The sequence below is a fragment of the Vipera ursinii genome, assembly GCF_947247035.1.
Source record: "Vipera ursinii genome assembly, chromosome: 3".
NCBI classification, from domain to species: domain Eukaryota; kingdom Metazoa; phylum Chordata; class Lepidosauria; order Squamata; family Viperidae; genus Vipera; species Vipera ursinii.
In genome coordinates, this window is record NC_139516.1 from 66245502 (window position 1) to 66267823 (window position 22322).

The 22322-nt window shown below is 38.6% G+C and overlaps 1 protein-coding gene across 3 annotated transcripts in view; it reads left to right on the forward strand.

Moving 5' to 3' along the window:
* FGGY (FGGY carbohydrate kinase domain containing) overlaps positions 1 to 22322 on the forward strand; it is a 153007-nt gene that overhangs the window by 10393 nt on the left and 120292 nt on the right. For all 3 annotated transcript variants that reach the window (XR_014492234.1, XM_083360527.1, XM_083360528.1), the window contains exons 2-5: positions 2436 to 2649; positions 5031 to 5142; positions 7724 to 7875; positions 20295 to 20383. Coding sequence is in view for 2 of the 3 variants with exons in the window: in XM_083360527.1 (XP_083216653.1) it covers positions 2449 to 2649; positions 5031 to 5142; positions 7724 to 7875; positions 20295 to 20383 (554 nt within the window). In the remaining variant the exon portion in view is untranslated. The remainder of the gene's footprint in view (positions 1 to 2435; positions 2650 to 5030; positions 5143 to 7723; positions 7876 to 20294; positions 20384 to 22322) is intronic.

The window sequence follows — 22322 nt, forward strand, 5'->3', positions numbered from 1 at the left end:
AGGTTTGGGGAGGCGCCCAAACCTCCCCAAAGGTCGGCAGGAGGAACGGAGACCTGCCGAGGTTTGGGGAGGCGCCCAAACCTCCCCAAAGGTCGGCAGGAGGAACGGAGACCTGCCGAGGTTTGGGGAGGCGCCCAAACCTCCCCAAAGGTCGGCAGGAGGAACGGAGACCTGCCGAGGTTTGGGGAGGTTTGGGGAGGCGCCCAAACCTCCCCAAAGGTCGGCAGGAGGAACGGAGACCTGCCGAGGTTTGGGGAGGTTTGGGGAGGCGCCCAAACCTCCCCAAAGGTCGGCAGGAGGAACGGAGACCTGCCGAGGTTTGGGGAGGTTTGGGGAGGCGCCCAAACCTCCCCAAAGGTCGGCAGGAGGAACGGAGACCTGCCGAGGTTTGGGGAGGCGCCCAAACCTCCCCAAGGTCGGCAGGAGGAACGGAGACCTGCCGAGGTTTGGGGAGGTTTGGGGAGGCGCCCAAACCTCCCCAAAGGTCGGCAGGAGGAACGGAGACCTGCCGAGGTTTGGGGAGGCGCCCAAACCTCCCCAAAGGTCGGCAGGAGGAACGGAGACCTGCCGAGGTTTGGGGAGGTTTGGGGAGGCGCCCAAACCTCCCCAAACGTCGGCAGGTCTGCGTGGAGGAACGGAGACCTGCCGAGGTTTGGGGAGGCGCCCAAACCTCCCCAAACGTCGGCAGGAGGAACGGAGACCTGCCGAGGTTTGGGGAGGTTTGGGGAGGCGCCCAAACCTCCCCAAACGTCGGCAGGTCTGCGCGGAGGAACGGAGACCTGCCGAGGTTTGGGGAGGCGCCCAAACCTCCCCAAACGTCGGCAGGTCTGCGCGGAGGAACGGAGACCTGCCGAGGTTTGGGGAGGTTTGGGGAGGCGCCCAAAACTCCCCAAACGTCGGCAGGTCTCCGTTCCTCCGCGGCCTGCCTGCCTGCTTCTTTCCGCTGCGGAAAGAAGCAGGCAGGCAAGGCGCGGAGGTCCGGAGACCTGCCGACGTTTGGTGAGGTTTGGGGAGGTGCGCGCGCACCTCCCCAAACCTCCCCAAAGTTCGGCAGGTCTCCGGATGGCGGTGGCTTGGGAGAGGTGCGCGCGATCCCGGAAGCACCAAAGCCTCGGCCGCGCACAAGTCCTCGGTAAGTTTTTTTGTTGACTGGAGTATAAGCCGAAGTGGAATTTTTCAGCCCAAAAAGTGGGCTGAAAAATTCGGCTTATACTCAAGTATATACGGTATTTAACATCTGTTCGAAACTGATCATCCTTTGATCTGGTGTGAAGTATCACCAGTGAAAGACTGAGCGCCAAGAATTAAGGCCTTTGAACTATGGTGCTGGAGAAGACTCCTGCGAGTCCCTTGGACTGTAAGGCGTTCAAACTGGTCAGTCCTAGAGGAGATCAACCCTGACTGCTCTTTAGAAGGCCAGATCCTGAAGATGAAACTAAAATACTTTGGCTACCTAATGAGAAGGAAGGACTCACTGGAGAAGAGCCTAATGCTGGAAAAGGTTGAGGGCAAGAGAAGGAGGGGACGACAGAGAATGAGGTGGCTGGATGGAGTCACTGAAGCAGTAGGCGTGAAGTTAAATGTACTCCAGAAGATGGTAGAGGACAGGAAGGCCTGGAGGAACGTTGTCCATGGGGTCGCGATGGGTCGGATATGACTTCGCAACTAACAACAACAATAATCACCAGTATGCTGATTATACTCATTTTTACGTCACAACCTGAAATCAAGCTGGAGATACTATAATAGTCTTGAACTGGATCCTTGAGGCTGTCAGGGACTTCAGAAACAATGTGAAGGCCTGTCCATTGTGTCATCTACTTTTTGAGCAGGAGCTGAGAATCCATGAAGACCCCAGATTGTATATCATTGTTGAGAGGGGAAGTGTGGTCCTATCCACAAATAAAGATGGACAATTGCCAGTTCTTGTTGTTGTTGTTAGCTGCGAAGTCGTGTCCGACCCATCGCGACCCTATGGACAGGGAGCCCTAATAAACACAACCATTTGGTCTTGGTAGAATTGAGTTGGAGTTGGGTCCTTCATATCCAGGTTCACACAGCGTCCAACTATGGTGACAGAACCATGACATTTTGGTGTCCAGGTTTTGAGGGGGGCATTTTTTAATTTTACTTTAAAGGGCTTTAATTGTATTAATTGAGGTATTTAGGATGTTGCTTTTATATAGAGTTACATTATTACAGTATACACTATGCAGAATCTTTGGACTGGGTGATAACAGATTTTTTTTAAAAAAAAATAAATGACTGATTAACTGAATAAATATTCTATGCAGAATTACCAAAATTTTTATCAATTTCAAATTGTATGCTTAACGTTAAGAATTTGCTGCAAAGCTTTGCAAGTACAGCATTCTCTAAGGCTGTCTAAATCAGGTGTCTTTTACAGATTCAATTTCCATTTCCCTGTTTTCCAGAAGCCTGCTCAAAATGCAAACTGAGAACCTGGGACCAGTAAATTACTATGTTGGAATTGATGTTGGCACATCGAGTGTCCGTGCGGCTTTGGTAGACCAGATTGGCACAGTAGTGGCCTATGCAGACCATCCAATTCAAATTTGGGCACCGCAACCTGACTATTATGAACAATCCTCTGATGACATCTGGGCAGCTTGTTGTATAGTCACAAAGGTACAGACGTAGTGTGAATAAACGACTATTGTATGTTACGTGCTTTGAGGAACTTTATCTAATTATCTGAGAGTAGTTGACTGTCTTTGAAAATGATTGCAATGTGACATTCACCCCGACACACATGATTTTAGAAGATCACCCATCTCTTCACTGTTAAGTTTACCAAATTTTGGCTTTTGGGTTCATATTTGGCTGCATGATAGCCATGTTTGAAAGACTGACAGCAGCTTCTCACAAAATGTGTCATATGTCAGTTACAGCTGCATTCTTTCTCTCTCTTTCTCTATCAAATGTCTTCTCCCCATGTTGCTAGGAGAGTTTTAATTGTACCCCTTCCAATATACGTAACAAAGCTCTATTAAAAATAGCATAGATGCTATTGGGCTGGATCTCCTTCATTTATTGAGCCATTTATTCATTAATTAATTCGCAGGGTGGGATTCACAGAGAGCTTTTTCTAACTTATGGCGGTTTTGAATGTGTTGGGTTTCTATTGCAAAATTCATACCTTGAAGTTGTATTTTTTTTTTTTGCCATCCAATAAGGCACTCAGAAAAAAAAACTACCAAATTCTTATTTGCTTTTTTAAAGTGATTCTGAGCACGTGATCAGATTACAAAAAAACATGCATAAATTTCCTCAAGATGATTAAGAGGGCATGCATATGTTTTTATATTTTACAACTGTATATTCGTTGTAATGAAAATGAAGCCTGGAAATCAAATAATGAATGCAAAATAGAAGGTTATTACTCGGTTCCAGCTCCTTTGGTTTAATATGGATACCATGGGCTGAAGTGATAATGGACATTGGGGACAGTGAGGTGTTTTAGTCCTCTAAAAATATATGTGGACTCAAATCAGCCGATATTCTGAGGTTGGCTTTTTAAATATGCATGAGATAGTTGGTAATTTGTAGATGGACAGTTCATAGTTCTCTTGTTATTGATCAGTCTTTTTAAACATTCATGAGCCATGCTATTGAGTGAGTGTCCTAAGAGGGTTGAGGCCAGAACAATTGTTACGTGAATAATGCAATAAGAATAGAGATTCTTTTTGTCACATATCCCCTCTCTTTTCCTATTTAACTTGAAGATTAAATACATTGTTATTACACTCTAGTAATCTGATTTACAAAGTATTTAAAAGGTAAGAGTGATTCTACCAGACACTGATGAAAATTTTTTTTTCATTGACATTAATATTTGTTTTTTATTTGTCTTTTATTGGGGTGGGGTGGGGAAATAGCTTCTTGATCCTCAAAGCAGACATAGTGAGCCAGTTGCCAATTTCCTTCATCCATTCTCCTTCATTTCTTTGGGCCTAATATTATGGCTTTGAGAGAATTGAAACCTTTTAAAATGTAGCTGGATGCATTTTAAGTACAGCCGAAGAAGGACACAGAGGAATCATTATACTTGGAAGATTAGTTTTCTTGTAGAGTTGTTTCCTCATCTGGAGAAACCTAAAAGGCTGATATCAATCATGCACGTCTCACTGTGTTTTTCCATCTCTCCTTCTTATATCCTAATGATTCAGGGAAAAGCCATTCTGAGTCTCTTTTGGTATTACCCAAACCTTAAGAAATAGGTTTGTCAATTTTGTTTCTGTAAGGGCTTCTAAATATTTCCCTCAAGGCCAACCGTGGGGCTCTCTACATCAGAAAAATGTCTGAGACTTTGAACACCTATTGTCACTCAAAGTAGATGAACATTTCTTAAACTGGGTTCTAAGATGTACAGTTTCTTGTTGTTGTTTTCAGATCAGTTCAATTCTACCAGGTAAACAAGTACTACGTCCATGAAAGAATTTATATTAACAGATGTCTCCTCAGATCTCACAGTGAAACAGTTGAGAAAAACATCATGAGAATACTTTTGGATGAGAGCTGATCAACACAATGAGCTTTTTAGTAGGAGAACATTGTTGAAGTTTTTCCTTCAAATTATTTTTTCTGGAAGTGGATTTTTGACAATCACAGTAATAACCTGTTACGCTGGCAGTTACAGATACCATTTGTTTAATAGTTTCATTCTCATTATTGACCAATATACCAACATGTGCAAGCTCATGCATCTCCATTATAATATATAATCAATCAGTTAAATGTAAAGGAAAATATAATTATTGATTTTTAAGAAGGATGAATTAATCAACAATGGATAAAGTAATCAATAGTCCAAACTGTTATATAGTTATCCTTATTAGTAATTTAGATAATCATATAGTGTTGGGCATTTATACTCTCTACATGTAGTGCTGTGGATTTAAAGTTTAATTTGAACTTCAGCTTTATACGCCACTGTACTAACTGTTTTGTGTGCCTCAATGAATAGAAAAGTGAGCTATGTATTTATTTATTTATTTTTTCTTTCACAGAAAATTACCCAAGGAATAAATATTTCCCAGATTCGAGGGCTTGGCTTTGATGCTACCTGTTCCCTTGTTGTTTTGGATAGCCATTTTCATCCTTTGGCAGTCAACTATGAAGGTAAAACCTTCAAATAATGACCTAAGATTTGCAATAGTAAGATGATAATTTAAAAATAAAATCGGGGGCAATAATAATTTAGCCAGTATAAATTCAATTACAAATTGTGCTGATACCGAATTACCCACTTTTCAGATAGACTTGATTAAAATGTTTGTATTTAAGCGTGTAGGATTTTCATATATTTTTATGGAAGGAGATTTTCTATCAAGTTTTATCTAAAGTAAAAAGGTAAGTGAACTAGAAGGAGAAAGTGAACACAAAGAGGAAATTTGGCTGTGTTCAGAAAGAAGTGAAGATTCCTCTATAGCAGGGGTGTCAAACTCAATTTCATTGAGGGCCACATCAGCATTGCAGTTGCCCTCAGGGGGCCGGGTGAGTATGGCCTGGGTGGGCGTGGCCTACTGGGTGGGCGTGGCTAGAGTGCGTATGTCCTACTGGGTGGGCATGGCCAGCTCTACATTGTTCGCATCAAGGGTGCCTATGGGGGCCTGGGCAGGAGTGGGACAGATCTGAGGGTCTCTGGCAGGAGGAGGGTCTCTGGGCCAGGGCCAAGGCAGTGGGGGCCGTTCCCTCACTGTTTCCAGGATGGCTTCACGGGCCACATGAAACCACTTCGCGGGCCGGATCTGGCCCCCGGGCCTTGTGTTTGACATGTCTGCTCTATAGAATGAGGGCTAAGTCACAGGGCTGCAGTCAGAAGGCAAAGGAAATAGTCTTCTTTTTGATCTCATGCATTACTACATGGAACCTGAGACATTTTTTGACTCTTGAGTACCTTCATTCTTATCTCCTAAAAAAAAGATGTACGAATCCTGCCTTCCCAACTACAGTCATGTGAAAAAGTAAATACAACCTTTTTTTTACTTTTTCATTATATTTCAACATAAAAATATTTTAGCTTTGTTTTAACATTACAGTTAGATAAAGAGAATATAATATAACAAGTACAGCAACATCCAACATTTACTTTTTGTATTCCATTGTAAAATTTAAATAAACATAAAGATGAAATGAATCATCCATACATTGGCATCTTAGGCAGCCACTGAATTGGAGTGGACTGGAATTGGACCCTTTTAGTCATTCAGCTTACTATTCAGTAAACTAAGTTAACTAAGAAGGAAAAAATGTTGCCTTCATAACAAGGGAGGCTATAGCAAGGACAGTACTTGGTTATGATGCAATCAGTAATTGAATAAAACCAATTAAACTTTCTAGATAACCCTGTTAACAATTATCCAAACCTATGCTCCAATCATTGATGCAGAAGAAGAGGAAGCTGATGGATTTTATGTTCACCATCTATCTGGAATTGGTAAAACAGGCAACCAAGGTATCCAGATTGTGACTTGAGACTGGAATGTCAAAGCATTAAGAAGGAAAACATTGTTGGTCCTACTACCTAGGAAATCAAAATATTTTTAACAATTCTATCAAATGTCTACTTGTTAGCACAGACTTGCAATGACTACCGTATATAGGTGAATATCCCCAGATGCATTACACAGAAATGGAATTGGTTATATTATTGGTATAAGAAGATGGAAAAGCTCACTCAGAATAGCAAAAGTGTGGCCAAAGGCTGACTGTGAAACAAAATACAAATTGTTCATGTGAAAATTTGAAGCCAAATTAAAGAGGAACAAGACAGCTGATTAGTTTCTATAAAATGATATTGATCATATTCCTACCATTTTGGTTATAAGCCATGATTCAGAGGCTTATTCTGACTTGAAAGCTTCAAATACTGTGTTTGTGCATTTCAGCAGCCTTGAAACAACATTTTTTAAGAAAAACAAAAAGAATCACTTTGAAGCCCTCAGCTTCTACGTAGGCAGAGGAACAGTGAAGTGAACTTAAAGGAATTGTTAAGGAGGAAAGTGGGGGGAAAATTGCCAGATTAAAAAGAAATCAAACTGGATGTTAGAACAAACCATGAAAATTATTAGGAAGAATAAAGAACCTGAAGCCAAGAAGTACAAAACTCTCAGGAAAGATATTAACAAAGAATTTTAGAAAGATGTTAGTAGAACAATGACATCTGTAAAGACATCAAGATGGAGAAAGCCACACACACACAAAACCTCAAACAAACAAATAAACAAACCAAAAATCAAACCAAGGAATGTCTTCCAAAAGATTTTTGAACTCACGTGGAGGTTACAACTTTGAAGTGATATGCTAAAGGCTGTCAAGAGACAATGGTAATTAATGACAGGAAATTCTGGAACATGCTATGTCGGCACTAGGTGCTTTTGTACATTTATTTTCTGTTTAACTGTAGCTTTCATAAATGCTAATGCAGTCTGAAGGAAGGCAGAATCTGCAAATCTTTTGTATAATCAGAAAAAGGGGAGGATCACCTGTCAATATTGAATTTTCTTAATTGTAGTTGTGCCCTTTACAGCAGTCACGTGTGACTATTTTTGTGATCTGTTTAAATATGTTGTAATTATCGGTATGGCACATGTTTTTTATGAAGAAAGCATATCTTTATAATGGAAAGTATCTGGATAGAAGAATATGCGTACTAAATATTTTAGTGGAAACAATGACTGCTTTGGTTTTGTTTTATAAGGAGAACACAAAAGAAACATCATCATGTGGATGGACCATCGTGCAGCTAATCAAACAACGCACATCAATGAGACACAGCATAATGTGCTGTCCTTTGTTGGTGGTGTGATGTCGGTTGAAATGCAGCCACCTAAACTGCTATGGATGAAAGAAGTAAGTTCAAGAATTCAATAGGCTTTGCCTATTTTTGTCAAGAATGCTTCAGTCTTCTAACCTGTATATCAACTGTTCTCAATCTGCTTCTTGCTAATGTTACATCCATTATCTCCAGCTTAAGCAAACATTGCTTCTAACCTGTTTCTTTCCTTAGCCTTCTGTGGAAAGCATGTTGGGAAAGGCTGCTGCTAATGTTCGAAGATAATAAAATATAGAAGTATTGGAAACTACCAGTAACAAGGAAATTGCAATAATTTTCTAATGATTCCTGCTTTTTATGCTGGCTGTTTATAAATATAGTGATAGTTCCTAATATGGTCATTTTTAAATGTTGGATTGAAATATTTAATATTTTCTCAGTTGGAAGGCCTGGCATGTTGTATATTGGTCTTTTGAAGAATGAGGTCAAGCCTGGGACTATTTGCTAATGACAGAAAAATACATACCGTAGTTAAAAATAAAATGTTAATTAATATTCACTAACTTTTATATATTTTACATCAAGAATGGTAGGACTAATGTCTCATCCACTTCAGAATTATTCATAGTGTAAGTAGGATTTTTAATTGACTTGGTTGGTTGTTTGGTTTTCTAAGAAGTAAATGGTAGAAGTGGATAAAGAAATGTACTTTTCTCCCTTTTCCCAACGATTCTGCTATCTTGTTGGAGGTATATTAGGGTTTTGTAGTTATTCTTTCCTGTCAGATGACAAAACACAAAATTTAGTACATTGTACTGCATGTTATGGGGATGGGATCTAGCTGGCACATGTTAACAATATTAATGGGTATCTGCAGATTCTTGCTTCTTGCTTGAAAATTAACAAAAGGATCATTGCACCATAATGCTGGAAGGTTTACCTTTTTCAGATGTGAAGTGTGATGTCATAATGCATGTACAAAAGGAGCAGAGCTTACACTGCAACAGTTCACAATACAATAATTAGACTGATTTGACACAGCTGCAGGCATTCATATAAGAACTAACACTTTAGCAGTGATTCCATGTAAAGGAGAATATTTAAATTTGAAAAATATTATGTTGGAATGGGAATTGAGCAAGTTTCTTTATCAACTCTATGTAACAATATAAAGCTTTCATCAGGAAACTTCCGGTTTGATGTCACGGTGTGACTGGCCCTGGAAGACAGGGCTCCGTCTTCCGTGTTTGTTTTTGCCCCATTGGGGTCCCTCCGTTTCAAAGTCGAAGAGCCAGCGCTTGTCTGAGGACATCTCCGTGGTCATGTGGCTGGCATGACTAGACACCAAAGGCTGTTACCTTCCCACCGTAGTGGTCCCTATTTTTCTACTTGCATTTTTACATGCTTTCGAACTGCTAGGTTGGCAGTAGCTGGGATGAGTAACAGGCGCTCACTCTGTTACGCGGCACTCGGGATTCGACCCGCCAAACTGCTGACTTTCTGATCGACAAGCTCAGCGTCCTAACCCGCTGAGCTACCACGTCCCTGTAGTATTATTATTATAACTAGAAATTATAAATATTATTTATAACTAGAATATTATATTTTGGTATGAGAAGGGAAATATGAAAATGATAAGAGGGTTTGAATAAGGGAAGCTTTTGGTTACCCAAATATAACTTATGAGAAATTATAAGCGATAGAGACATTTTGAACACTGATGGGAAATTATTTTTTTTTTAAAAAAGTGGGAAAAACAGGATATTAATTGAACAAATGGATATTAAGTGCATATGCAGTTAAGATATATTTTGGCTAGAAAAGATATTTTAAACCATTATTGATATTATTAGGAAAATGTAACAAAGATGTTGATATTCAATTGTATATGTATTAACAACAATAAGAATTGTATTTGCCTAATATGGGAAAATGTGTACTACTGGAAGAAGAGAGGAAGCATTGGATGGTGTGATATTGGGCCTAGTTTGAAGAAGTTAATATGTACCACTGAATTACTCATGGACCCAGGGCAACACATTGTTTATTAAGTACTTATGATTGTAAAACTAGAAAATTAATAAAATATTTATATAAAAAAAGCTTTCATCAGGGAAGAAATAAACTGGCATATTAGAAAAGTACCGGTAGATGATGTATGGAGAAATTGAATAGGAGGGCCATTTTTGGATACTATTGAAACATACTGAGTTCTGTACTGAAAATTGATTTGATAAATAAGTTCAGGACAGATGAAATATATCTTCCAACAATAACTAAGGGATTTGTTTCTAATAACTGATGACCTGCAATGTGCTAAGAGGCCCTTTTCATCTCATTGTCAGTATCTTATTATAAGAAGCAAGACAGAATGTTTCAGTTTTAAAGGTATACATTTCTAATTGAGAAATGCAAAGAAAAATGGAACTGCTACCTATAAGATCTCTAGACAGTACATTAGATTGAAAAGGCTATAGAATTTTGTAGTATACATAAACAGGGTTTAAGAGACATGGATTCTTAGAGTGCAGATGATTATTTTCAAAATAGCATCTGCCCAGAAAATAAGTAGCTTTTTAAAATACAGAGAACTTTTAGTATTTCAATACGTTTTCAAATATCCATATTTCTGTATTAAGGGTAGGCAAGACATCTCTTCAGTTGGACTGTAAACAAAAATATTAAATTAGCGAATGCCAAGCTATTCTCCAAAGCACCTGAAAGCAGGACAAGAAGCAATGGATGGAAACTAGTCAAGGAGAGAAGCAACCTAGAACTAAGGAGAAACTTCCTGACAGTTAGAACAATTAACCAGTGGAACAATCTGCCTCCAGAAGTGGTGAATGCTCCAACACTGGAAGTTTTTAAGAAGAGACTGGACAGCCATTTGTCTGAAATTGTATAGGTTTCCTGCCTTAGCAGGGGGTTGGACTAGATGACCTCCAAGGTCCCTTCCAACTTCTTCTTCTTCTTCTTCTTCTTCTTCTTCTTCTTCTTCTTCTTCTTCTTCTTCTTCTTCTTCTTCTTCTTCTTATTATTATTATTATTATTATTATTATTATTATTATTATTATTATTATTATGTTTAATCCACTTGCACTGTTTTATGTTTACATGTTTGATGACAAACAGCCTTATGTTTATAAGTGACAGTTTTCCTACTAAGTACCTGCATGTCATAAGCATTTGAATTAAAATTACCATATAAATTACCACACAAATTTTGGGCTCAATTGTGGTCATAAGTTGAGGACTACCTGTATCTCTTGATCCTGACTTGCTGAGAAAAAAATCAGCTTATCTCATCTTTTGTTACCATAAAAGATGTATTGTCACTTAGCAGCCTCGTAAAAGAAGAAAGGGAATAGTGCCAACGATTGATGAATCACAGCCTGGATTAAGGCATGACTTAATTTTAAAAATGCTTACCATGCTTCAAATTTAGAACAAAAGAAAAAAATCAGATGGCAGAGATTTGGTTTCCATTATTGGTGGTAGAAAGCCACAGTTAAGGTTCTATAATTGTTAGGGATAGCTTTCCTTAGTATTAGCTACAGGATTAGCTACTAAGTATGCAATAAATAAACTACCGGTATCTCTGTACATAGTTTGTTTCTTACCTTTAATTGTGGAAAAAAACTATTCTATAATTGTTTATTTTCAATGGAACGTCGTGGGTCTTGGTAGCTAGCTCCCTATCTATCTTTTATTTGTTTATTAAACAGATTTATATAGCTGCCCTACTCAGAAAGAATTTGATAAAGTTTGTTTGAAAGTAAAGTACACGGTGTGCTCTCACATTCTTTTTAATAACACAAGGCAATTGTATTGGAGGCAAAGACAAAATTGTTACTTGTTATACATGTTATACATGTGATAGCAAACACTCTTTTCCAACAACCCAAGAGATGGCTCTACACATGGACATCACCAGACGATCAACACAGAAATCAGATTGACTATGTGCTGTGCAGCCAAAGATGGAGAAGCTCTATACAGTCAGTAAAAACAAGACCAGGAGCTGACTGTGGCACAGATCATGAGCTTCTCATTGCAAAATTTAGGCTTAAAATGAAGAAAGTAGGGAAAAACACTAGGCCACTCAGGTATGAACTAAATCATATCCCTGACGAATATACAGTAGAGGTGACAAATAGATTTAAGGAATTAGATCTGATAGACAGAGTGCCTGAAGAACTATGGACGGGGGTTCGCAACATTTTACAAGAAGTAGCAACTAAAACCATCCCAAAGAAAAAGAAATGCAAGAAGCAAAATGGTTGTCTGAGGAAGCTTTGCAAATAGCTGAGGATAGGAAGGAAGCGAAAGGCAAGGGAGAAAAAGAATGATACACCCAATTGAATGAAGAATTCCAGAGAATAGCTAGAAGAGATAAGAATGCCTTCTTAAATGAACAGTGAAAAGAAATAGAAGAAAACAATAGAATAGGGAGGACTAGAGATCTCTTCAAGAAAATTGGAGAGATGAAGGGAACATTTCATGCAAAAATGGGCATGATAAAGAACCAAAATGGCAGGGACCTAATAGAGGCAGAAGAGATTAAGAACAGGTGGCAAAATTACACAGAAGAACTATACAAGAATGAGCTTAACGTCCCAATAACCACAATGAGGTGGTCACTGACCTTGAGCCAGACATCCTAGACCTAGAATGTGAAGTGAAATGGCCCTTAGGAAAGCTGAGCAACAACAAAGCTAATGGAGGTGACAGTATTCCAGCTGAGCTATTCAAAATCTTAAAAGACGATGCAGTAAAAGTGCTACACTCAATTTGCCAGCAAATTTGGAAAACTCAACATCACTCACAGGATTGGAAAAGATCAGTTTACATTCCAATTCCAAAGAAAGGCAGTGCCAAAGAATGTTCAAACTATCGCACCATTGCACTCATTTCACATGCTAGTAAAGTTATGCTTAAAATCCTACAAGTTAGACACCAGCAGTATGTGGATCGAGAACTACCAGAAGTACAGGAAGGATTTCGAAGAGGCAGAAGAACTAGAGATCAAATTGCCAACAAATGCTGGATCACGGAGAAAGCTAGGGAGTTCCAGAAAAAACATCTACTTCTGCTTCATTGACTATGCTAAAGCATTTGATTGTGTGGATCACAACAAACTGTGGCAAGTTCTTAAAGAGATGGACCATAAGAAAGGCTGAGTGCCAAAGAATTGAGGCCTTTGAACTCTGGTGCTGGAGAAGACTCCTGCGAGTCCCTTGGACTGCAAGGTGATCAAACCGGTCAGTCCTAGAGGAGATCAACCCTGACTGCTCTTTAGAAGGCCATATCCTGAAGTTGAAACTCAAATACTTTGGCCACCTAATGAGAAGGAAGGACTCACTGGAGAAGAGCCTAATGCTGGGAAAGGTTGAGGGCAAGAGAAGAAGGGGACGACAGAGAATGAGGTGGCTGGATGGAGTCACTGAAGCAGTAGGTGTGAGCTTAAATGGACTCCAGAAGATGGTAGAGGACAGGAAGGCCTGGAGGAACGTTGGGGTCGCGATGGGTCGGACACGACTTTGCAACTAACTACAACAACAAATACATGTTGACTCTATTGTACAGGTATTAAATTTTCACCAGTCTTTGTGAATCTAATTGTAGATTACCCTTATAATAATAGTTTAAATTTGCATGCCATTTGACTCTCAGTGACTCCTAATTCTTTCCCCACTAGGGGTTCTAACCTTCCTTCCTCAATCCAGTGAAGACATCCACGTTATCAACAAACAATACATCTTCCTGCATTTCAATGCCAAAAGGTTGATAATGCCTTCATTTCCTATTTGTATTACACCAGTAATCACATAGCTCTCCAACCAGATTTGAACATGCACAAGAATAACTTTAAATAATGAAATCAATGGGAAGGAATCCCTCTTTTCCCCAATCCTGAGACCTTGTATCTCCTCCATCCTCATCTCTGTTAGGAACAGCTTTAGGAACAAGAGTTTAAGTCTTTGACCCCTTCTTCCTTTGGTGGGATATAATTTTAGACTGAATGCAGGAATCATCTGGTTTTCATTATTCATTAACCACCCAAATAGCTGAGTCTATATACCTTAAATAAAGATGCAGAAATAGATAATACCAACAACTTCAAATCACTTGTTCATTCAGGTATCTCATTGGATAAATAGACTCTGTTTCCTGCACTAAGAATTAAGCCATCTTGTTCTTTCCAGTTTCTTGGACCATATAAAATTAAAGTCTGGAAGTTTTGATTGTCTATTGTTCCTACGACTGTTCCTACCTATCCTAGAATTTGGGTTAGTAGCCATAGAAAACCGAGGCCTCTGCTCTGACTTTTATGCAAAACGTGAAGTGTTCAGTAGATTCTCTGTTAGAAAAATCATAATGAAGACTACCCTGAGCGATGTCATTGGTAAATGTTTTATATCGGTTTCTCTCTGTATGACACTGAATTCTTGAATTTGAGTTCTATTTATTGCTTGCTAGTACCATGTTTCCCCCAAAATAAGACTGGGTCTTATATTTTTTTGGCACCAAAAGACCCATTGGGTCTTATTTTCGGGGGATGACTTATTTTGCTGCCGCCCGCCTGCTCCCTCCCACCATTGCGATTGAGATGTGGTGTGCAGCCGCCTGGCTCACAGGAAGCTTGCGTGACAGCACCATCAGCAAGTGGAGACAGAGGCATGGGGGGAGAGGCAAGTGATCTCGACACGCCACCCACTCTACCCCACTGTCTCTTGGCTTGCCCATGGCCGTGCCAGGGCAGGAAGCCCCCGCGCATTTGCTGCCTCTTGTGCTGGCCACACCCATCCCCCATAAGCTAGGGCTTATTTTGGGGGTAGGGCTTATATTGGACCCACTCCCATAAATCAGGCTAGGGGTTATTTTCGGGGTGGGTCTTATTTTCGGGGAAAGACAGCATGTTTAACCCTTGGCTGGTGTAATTGCATTACACCAAAAAGTATTTGTTACATTTTCTTTGTATAATGGTGGTGCAATTTAGCCTGTAACCTGATGGATTGGGCACCTTCAGTCTGGACTGAATATTTCTGATTCTTTAGAGAGATTGAGTTACTAATTGGACTAGGTATGTCCCTAAATTGATTTTAAAAGCTTCGTTCACACTTCATTTATTTCATGAAAGGAAAAAGATCTTCCTTCGCATGCTTTTTCCACAGAGTAAAAAGAGTACAATAGCTTGACAATTAATAATCAAATGGCAATTACATGCAATAATTCTTTTTCATCACATTGCTGCTTTCTTCCTCTTCTTTGAAATGCCTTGTATATTTGTGCGATCTTCCTTTTATGTGTGGCTTTTTTATGCCCCCCTTTCCCATTTCATTAAGTAGACAGAAGCATTTGCCTCTGGCAGCTTATCTTAAGTAGTATGAAAGGGACTGTAAATTATTATTCAATTTATTATAAGTATTATGGTATTTTTTATCGCAGAAGGGAAGACCTACTTGTGAGGGTTGAGGTTTTTGTTTTGCTTCAAATGCCAAAATAACTACTAATTTTGGATTTGAGAGAAGAGCATTATCTGCTGCTGTACTTCAGGGAACTAGCTGAACTTGAACTGTTCAGTGTGTGTATGATTTTCCTTTCCTTGTGATCCATCAGAAATTATCACAACATACCTGAATAGCCAGGTATGGTAAACCAATGTTTGAAGCCTTTCAGGGTTTTTTTTTCCTCCCTATTTGTGTTCCGGGAGCAGGTTGATAATAATTTAAAATTTATTTTTATACGTGCTAAAAAAACAGGTTGGTTTTATTTATCCCCCCCCCCCTCTCTTTCCAATCTGGCTTTATTTTGCAGATCTTGTGCCTGGCAATTATTTTTAGAATAATGCTGTTTTGCCCACTTCCAATTACTCTGCTCAACTCCCACGTTCACCCACATTCTCTGTTAAGAATGTGACTTGATTTGGGTCGATCCTTCCTTCTTCCTTCTGGAGAACTGAATTATATAATCATCAAATCTTCCCGCCACTGTAATTCTACATGCCAACTGCTGCCAATTAAGGAATATTCACTTACTTGTTCTGATCCTATCCCCATGTTGATGAATCAGGTGTTTGCTAGTTTTTTTTTTTTGAGGGAGTGGGGAATAAAAAGAAGGTTTTTGAAAAGCAACCACTATAATCTGAATGAAGTCCTATCGGAGGTATAGTTGCTTGAATTTGCTTCAAATTAAGCATGCTTTTAATAGGAGATCCAGGACTAGATTCTTTTTTCCCAAATGTTTGGATTGCTATGTGGTTATTGGGCAGATATAATGCCGCGGTTAGCGCACAGCTAATGGAAATGACTTGTATGGTCACCACAATTAATCCTCGAGTTAGAACCATTCATTTAATGACCGGTCAAAGTTAGAACAGCACTGAAAAAAGTAACTTACGATGGCTTTTCACACTTACGACTTGCAGCATCCCAATGGTCGCGACATTAAAATTTGGACGCTTGGCAACTGGCTTGTATTTATGACACTTGTAGTGTTCCGGAGTCAAATGATTTAGCTTTTGTGACCTTCTGACAGGCAAAGTCAATGGGGGAAGCCAGATTCACTTAACAACCATGTTAACAGCTGAAGTGATTCACTTAACAACTGTGGCAAAAAAGGTCATAAAGTGGAGAAAGCTCACTTAGCAACTATCTCACTTAGCACTGGAAATTTTGGGCTCAAATGTGATCGCACGTTGGGGACTACCTGTTTCTGCAGAGGAGAAATATGAGTTCAGAGTTATTATGTCTTAATGGGTTCTAATGAGCACGTGTATGCATATGTAGAGTAGTGGCCAAAATTGTGGAAACCTTTTGGGAAAAGTGTACAGTAGAAATGCCACCTTTGGTTAAGTTTCCATCAATTTTTCTTCTAATTTCTTTATACCTGTAGCCTTGTTCACTTAATAATGCTATTTTACATCGCTTTCTGGGTGACCAGCCAACTCTTTGCACCATTACTTTAATTTTATTACATTTTACAAGCTCGCTAAATGAAAGAACGCAAAAAAACCCAACCAACACAACACACTGACAAATGTTCTCCTCTCAGCTTCAATACATGACATCAGTAACTGAATGCTACTGTGATCTGATTGGCTCATTGCCAAAACAAGCCACCTGATTGGTTCTCTAAACACTCATGCTCATTGGCTACAATCAGATGAAGGAAAGCTAATGATATGAACCTAAGCAAGTTGTGCTTCCTTTTTCTGGTTATTTGGCTATAACCTTTCATAGAATACAGTACAGATAATTGAACAAACCTTGTTGCATTACATTGTTGATTAAATTATCTTTCCATTGATATATAATTTTATGGTACTGTTCCAAAAGAAAAGTGGTGTTACTAGCCATCAAAACTCCAAAATACACTTTTCCCAAAAGGTTTCCACAATTTTGGCCACTATTGTACATATGCTTCCTGCTTTGCATAAAATCTGCTTGTCCAGTATGGGCTGGCCGCTGGCCAAAAGGACAAGCTGCCAGTAGCCTCCACTTTGGGATCTTAGTAGAACAGGAATCTCAGAATAGGCTTCCCTTTTTAAAAAAACTACATTTAAAAAAACCTACATAAAAAAAAGTAGAAAAAAGAGATATGAAAGAATAAAAGAAAAAGTGGAAGATGACAAAAGGAAAAGAAAGATATCTAAAGACGCCACTACCCATTTTTGCAGTACTAACAAACATGATAGTTACCACCTCCACCCTCCCAACCTCTTCCCACAAACAACCCTTTTTAATTAGTAAATCCCAGCATCACCAATTCACTTTGTCCATTTTCAGCAAAAAGTCCATAAGTTTCCTGACTCTGTTCCCTCCTTGGTCAAACAAGTCAATGTAGTCATTTCTGCAACTTCTGCCATTTTTCTCCATTTTTTTTTGTATATAATAGACTCGCTATAGTCCTCTCATTTTGCAATACTTGCTTCCCTTAGAATTCCTTTCTTATTGAGAGTCAGAAAGGCACCTAAAACAATTCTTTATCACAAAGCATAAAGTGTTAAGTAATTTGGAATGTATCATTCCATTGAAATCTAATTTTTAACGTTTACGTTTTTATGATAGCGGCATCTTTTTATATATTGACCACTTTTCAGGATTGTAGTGTTTAATTGATTTTATGAAGTTGTGAGCCCCCTCAAATCAGTAGTGGAGGCAGAATATGAATAATTACACAGAAATAAATATGAAGATTGTGGGAATGGAAGGAACAGATTGAAATTTTTAATTGTCTAAAACCTATCATGTTTCTTAAATATTAAAAAAAACAGAAGAATGATTAGTTTCATTTTTTTAAATGCAGAGTATTAAATCTCAGTGTCTGCTCTTAAAGTTGTGGGTCCTTGTGTTCTGGTCTTAGCTGTATTTCTTGGAAAACATGTAAGTGATTTGGCTTGTCACCTTGTAAGAAGTTGGTCAAAGTAATGTTATCTGCTGAGTTATCTGCTATTGGACGGTAGACCATTGTGATCACATTTGCAGCTGATTAACTTCTTGGAATTGACTAGTACTTTCAAAATAGCCTTTAAAAAAAAGTCTAGATTGTGACATTTGGGAAAAGAAGGCCAACTATACTTGGGTTCCAGTGAATAACAGATAAATCTGGAGTTATGGAAAATGAATTACTTCGTATGAATTGCTATATTGAAAACTGCATTAGGGTATTTTCAGTACATTTGTTAATTGTGTAGAGTACTGCAAGTAATCGAATGACTTGTGACATCAGGTTGGTATATGTAAAACTTACTGTTAGTGTGGAAACATATAGCAAACCTAATGTGTTTTTCTGATCTAACCAGTGGTGACAAATCATTTTGGTGACTAAATGAATCATTTGGATGTGTTTCAAGGGGCTCATTTTAGAATCTTTTTATTGTGGTTTTTAGAAAGTGCCTACTTATTTTTCCTTTTACATTAGACATTTGACCCCATTGACACTAAATCACTCTCTGGTCATCTTAGTCCTGGCTTCCATAAAAGGGAACAAGAATAAACTTTTTACAGGATTTTCAATACTCTTTCCTGGAAATTCTTATTTCATTTCTATCCAGAATATGCCTGCTTTTGTTCCTTTTCCTATTGATTTGCTTAACTATTGGATTTAAAGAATTATAGTTAGATAATGATATCTATATTTATTTATTTTATATCCCACCTTTATTATTTTTATAAACAACACAAGGCGGTGAGCATTTCTAATGCTACCTCCTCCTGTTTTCCCCACAACAACAACAACCCTGTGAGGTGTGTTGGGCTGAGAGAAAATGGCTGGCTCAAACTTACTAAGCTGGTTTTCATGGCTAAAGTGGGATTAAAATTCAGGGTCTCATGGTTTCTAGCCTCGTGCCTTAACCACTAGACTAAACTATCTCTAAATTATGGATGTAATTACAGTGGTAGTGCCATGATACTACATGAAATAAAGCATTAAAGTCAACAACATTAAACTTTTATTCAAAGCAAAAGATATGGAGGGCAAATATTATTGTGTGTGAGGCTAAACATAGAGAACTGAACCATCAAGTTCTGTCTGTGAAAATATTCTTTCTAAAACAAATTGTAGGAGGAGTGGCAGAACCTGGGGGTGGAGTCAAAAGAGGAATCTGCCTAGAGTCTCTATGTAGCCACAAATGGACCAAATCAAACCCCTCTTGTATCCTGCTGAAAAGTTTTGTGTGAGTTGAATAGAGTAATGTCAGGAGCAATAGAGTAACTGTGAAGTTCCAATTAAACTGATGTATTACTAATCATGTCTATGCATAAGAATCTACTAAACTAACTGTTAACACTATCTTGGCATTAGATAAAAGTCAGTTGAATTCAAGAGGGATTGTACTTGGTCCACCTGTGGCTACATAGAGTATCTAGGCCAATTCCTCTTTTTGACTCTGCCCCTGGTTCTGCTACTCATTCTCCTACGTAAATGCAGGGAATTTGCAACATTAGGACATCCAGTAGTTTTTAGTGGTGATAAGATGTCCTGATGTTATTTTACCTTAAAGATAATATAGTGTCTTGGTATTCCCAAAGATATTTGCTCCTATCCTAGGTTGTTCAGTCTTGCTACTTAGATGCCTTTTAGAGACACTACTGGGAGATGCCAGAGACATCTAGACTCATTATTAAGTTGGTATTCTTTTCTTGCTTATTAATTAGAGAGTTATGGCTTGAACTATATTCTAATATCCAGTTCCTTTGGGAACAGGATGCAGGGTTCTCAGAGTACATAGAAAGGGCACAGAAATATATCCATGGATATAAATGTAGAGAAAATGGTAATACATGCTGCAGAGGTTTAGTAATGAATGTTTGGATGTTGCAAATGTAATATATATATATAAATTATATATATATAATTCTATCATTCTATGAAACTTAAAAGTTGGATGGAGGGAACATCAGTGTTGTCTTAGCTACCGCATATGATTTAAATTTGTTTTTAAATTATATGAGCTAAAACTATCCTTTTTATCTCCCACAAAAATTATCAGAATTTGCGAGAGTCTTGCTGGGAAAAGGCAGGACACTTCTTTGATCTTCCGGATTTTTTATCATGGAAAGCAACAGGTGCCAGAGCAAGGTATGCAAAATATTATGGCATGTTTTGTTTTTCCTCATCTCTTTTCTTGAGCCAGCTTTTTCTTTCATTTATTTTGACTGTATGCAATGTACGTGTACCTGCATATGATTTAAATTACATCTTGAACCTATCTTGCTGTTGTGCATTCCTGAACAAAATAGTTCCTGTGAGCATTTTCAATTCTTAATTAATTGTTGTAACTATTGGTTCCCTAATTCCACATTCCCATTTCTGGAATTTCACCAATTCAGTACCAATTTCTTGGAGACAACAGCTAGGGCATTATATTTCACAGGGGATAAAACATCTCGTTCCAATTTAAGTAAAAATAAATCCAGATTTTACACCCCCTTTTAGAACTAGAGGGAGAACAGCCAAGGGTTTGAGAAAGCCAAACAAATGTTTTATTTTTTTTCTTTTGAGAGTACATTACAGGCTTTTAATTCTTGAAATAAAACTTACACATTTTTTTAGGAGCAAGATTCTATCTAGCAGTTAAACTTTAAAATACGCACATATATTGATCTGTAAAAGTTGATGTTTGTTCTGTATCTCTTATATTATGCAAATAAGAGAAACAAAATCTGGAATGAAGATAATTTCAGTAAATTTGCTGTGGCCATAATAGGCAGTCATTGATAAAACTGGGCACTAATATTGCCGGCCTTTATTACAATTAAATCATAAATCTAGTGTTAATAAATTGGGAGTGCAATCTCAAGGCTAACCTGAACAGCTGGTATTGAACATTCTGGCCTTAATTTTGATGGAGGAAAAGATTTAATAGTAGCCATAAGTTGTGAGTTTCACATCTCTCATGAGACCACTTTTCCCGGACTGAAGCAAGCAAGGCCTTGCATGCAATCTAAGTCTGAAATGTTCCACCCTTTGAAGAATTTCTGCCCACCCTCTTGGAAGATCCAGGCCTGGACATTGTTATATTCTGAAATTCAACCCTATTCTATCTCCAGCTGGATTCTTCCTAGGGGTTTTGGAGAAAGAACATATTTCTGATCATCTATATTTTTATACTGTTTGTGTATTCTTTAGGTGTGCATGTGGTGGGGGAGAGGGGTAAAATAGAGCAGGAATTGTAAAAGGAGACACCGAGATAATGAACTTTCATGTAAGCTGGTTTTTGAAAGAGGAAGGCTTAGGCTGCTCTGTACAGCAGTGAGGGCTGGGAGAGGGCTGCATTCTTTCCCTCTGTTTGGCTGTGACTGTATCACAACGTGGTCACTGGCCCCCTGCCTGATTAATCTTTTTAAGCGGCTGGGAAATGAGTAGACAGATTCAATGGTAAGAATTTGTGCTCTCCCGCTTGCGATACTTTGATGTTGTTCTGTGGTATAGAGACAAAGGTGATTAAAACCAAATGGTAGCTTTCTTTAAGGCACTGTAAGTTTTTGTTTCTGGTTGCAAAACATATGGTTTGTTTGTTTGTTTGTTTAATAAATTTATGTAGTTGCCCAACCTATAGCATTAAAAATCCACAGCACGAAGCCGTTCAAACCCTTCTCCCTCCCCCATCACCGCCACCATCATGATTCATGAACGTATTGGCAATTTCACAGCAGTGTGAACCTGGAATAAGCAGGATGGTTCCAATTGATTTTCTGGTTTATAACTTAATATCATCAAACGGAACTGGTGCATTTCATAACAATGATTTTCTGGGTATTGGTTCATCTCAGCGTTGCAATGTCTTGATGGACTCTAACCGACTCGTGCGAAAACGCCACTCATTTGTTTTCCTCTTCTCATTTGCACTGAGTCGACCATTACTCAGATTTTGCAGGACTGAAGCTCTTGTCCTTTTCTTTGTCTTCTAATTCCTCTGATCTCAAGGGGATTTTTTAAATTATTATTTTAGTATTCTCCATTCTTCAAGTTGTAGCCAATGCTATCCATGATGATATCAATAAGTATCTCCTAATGC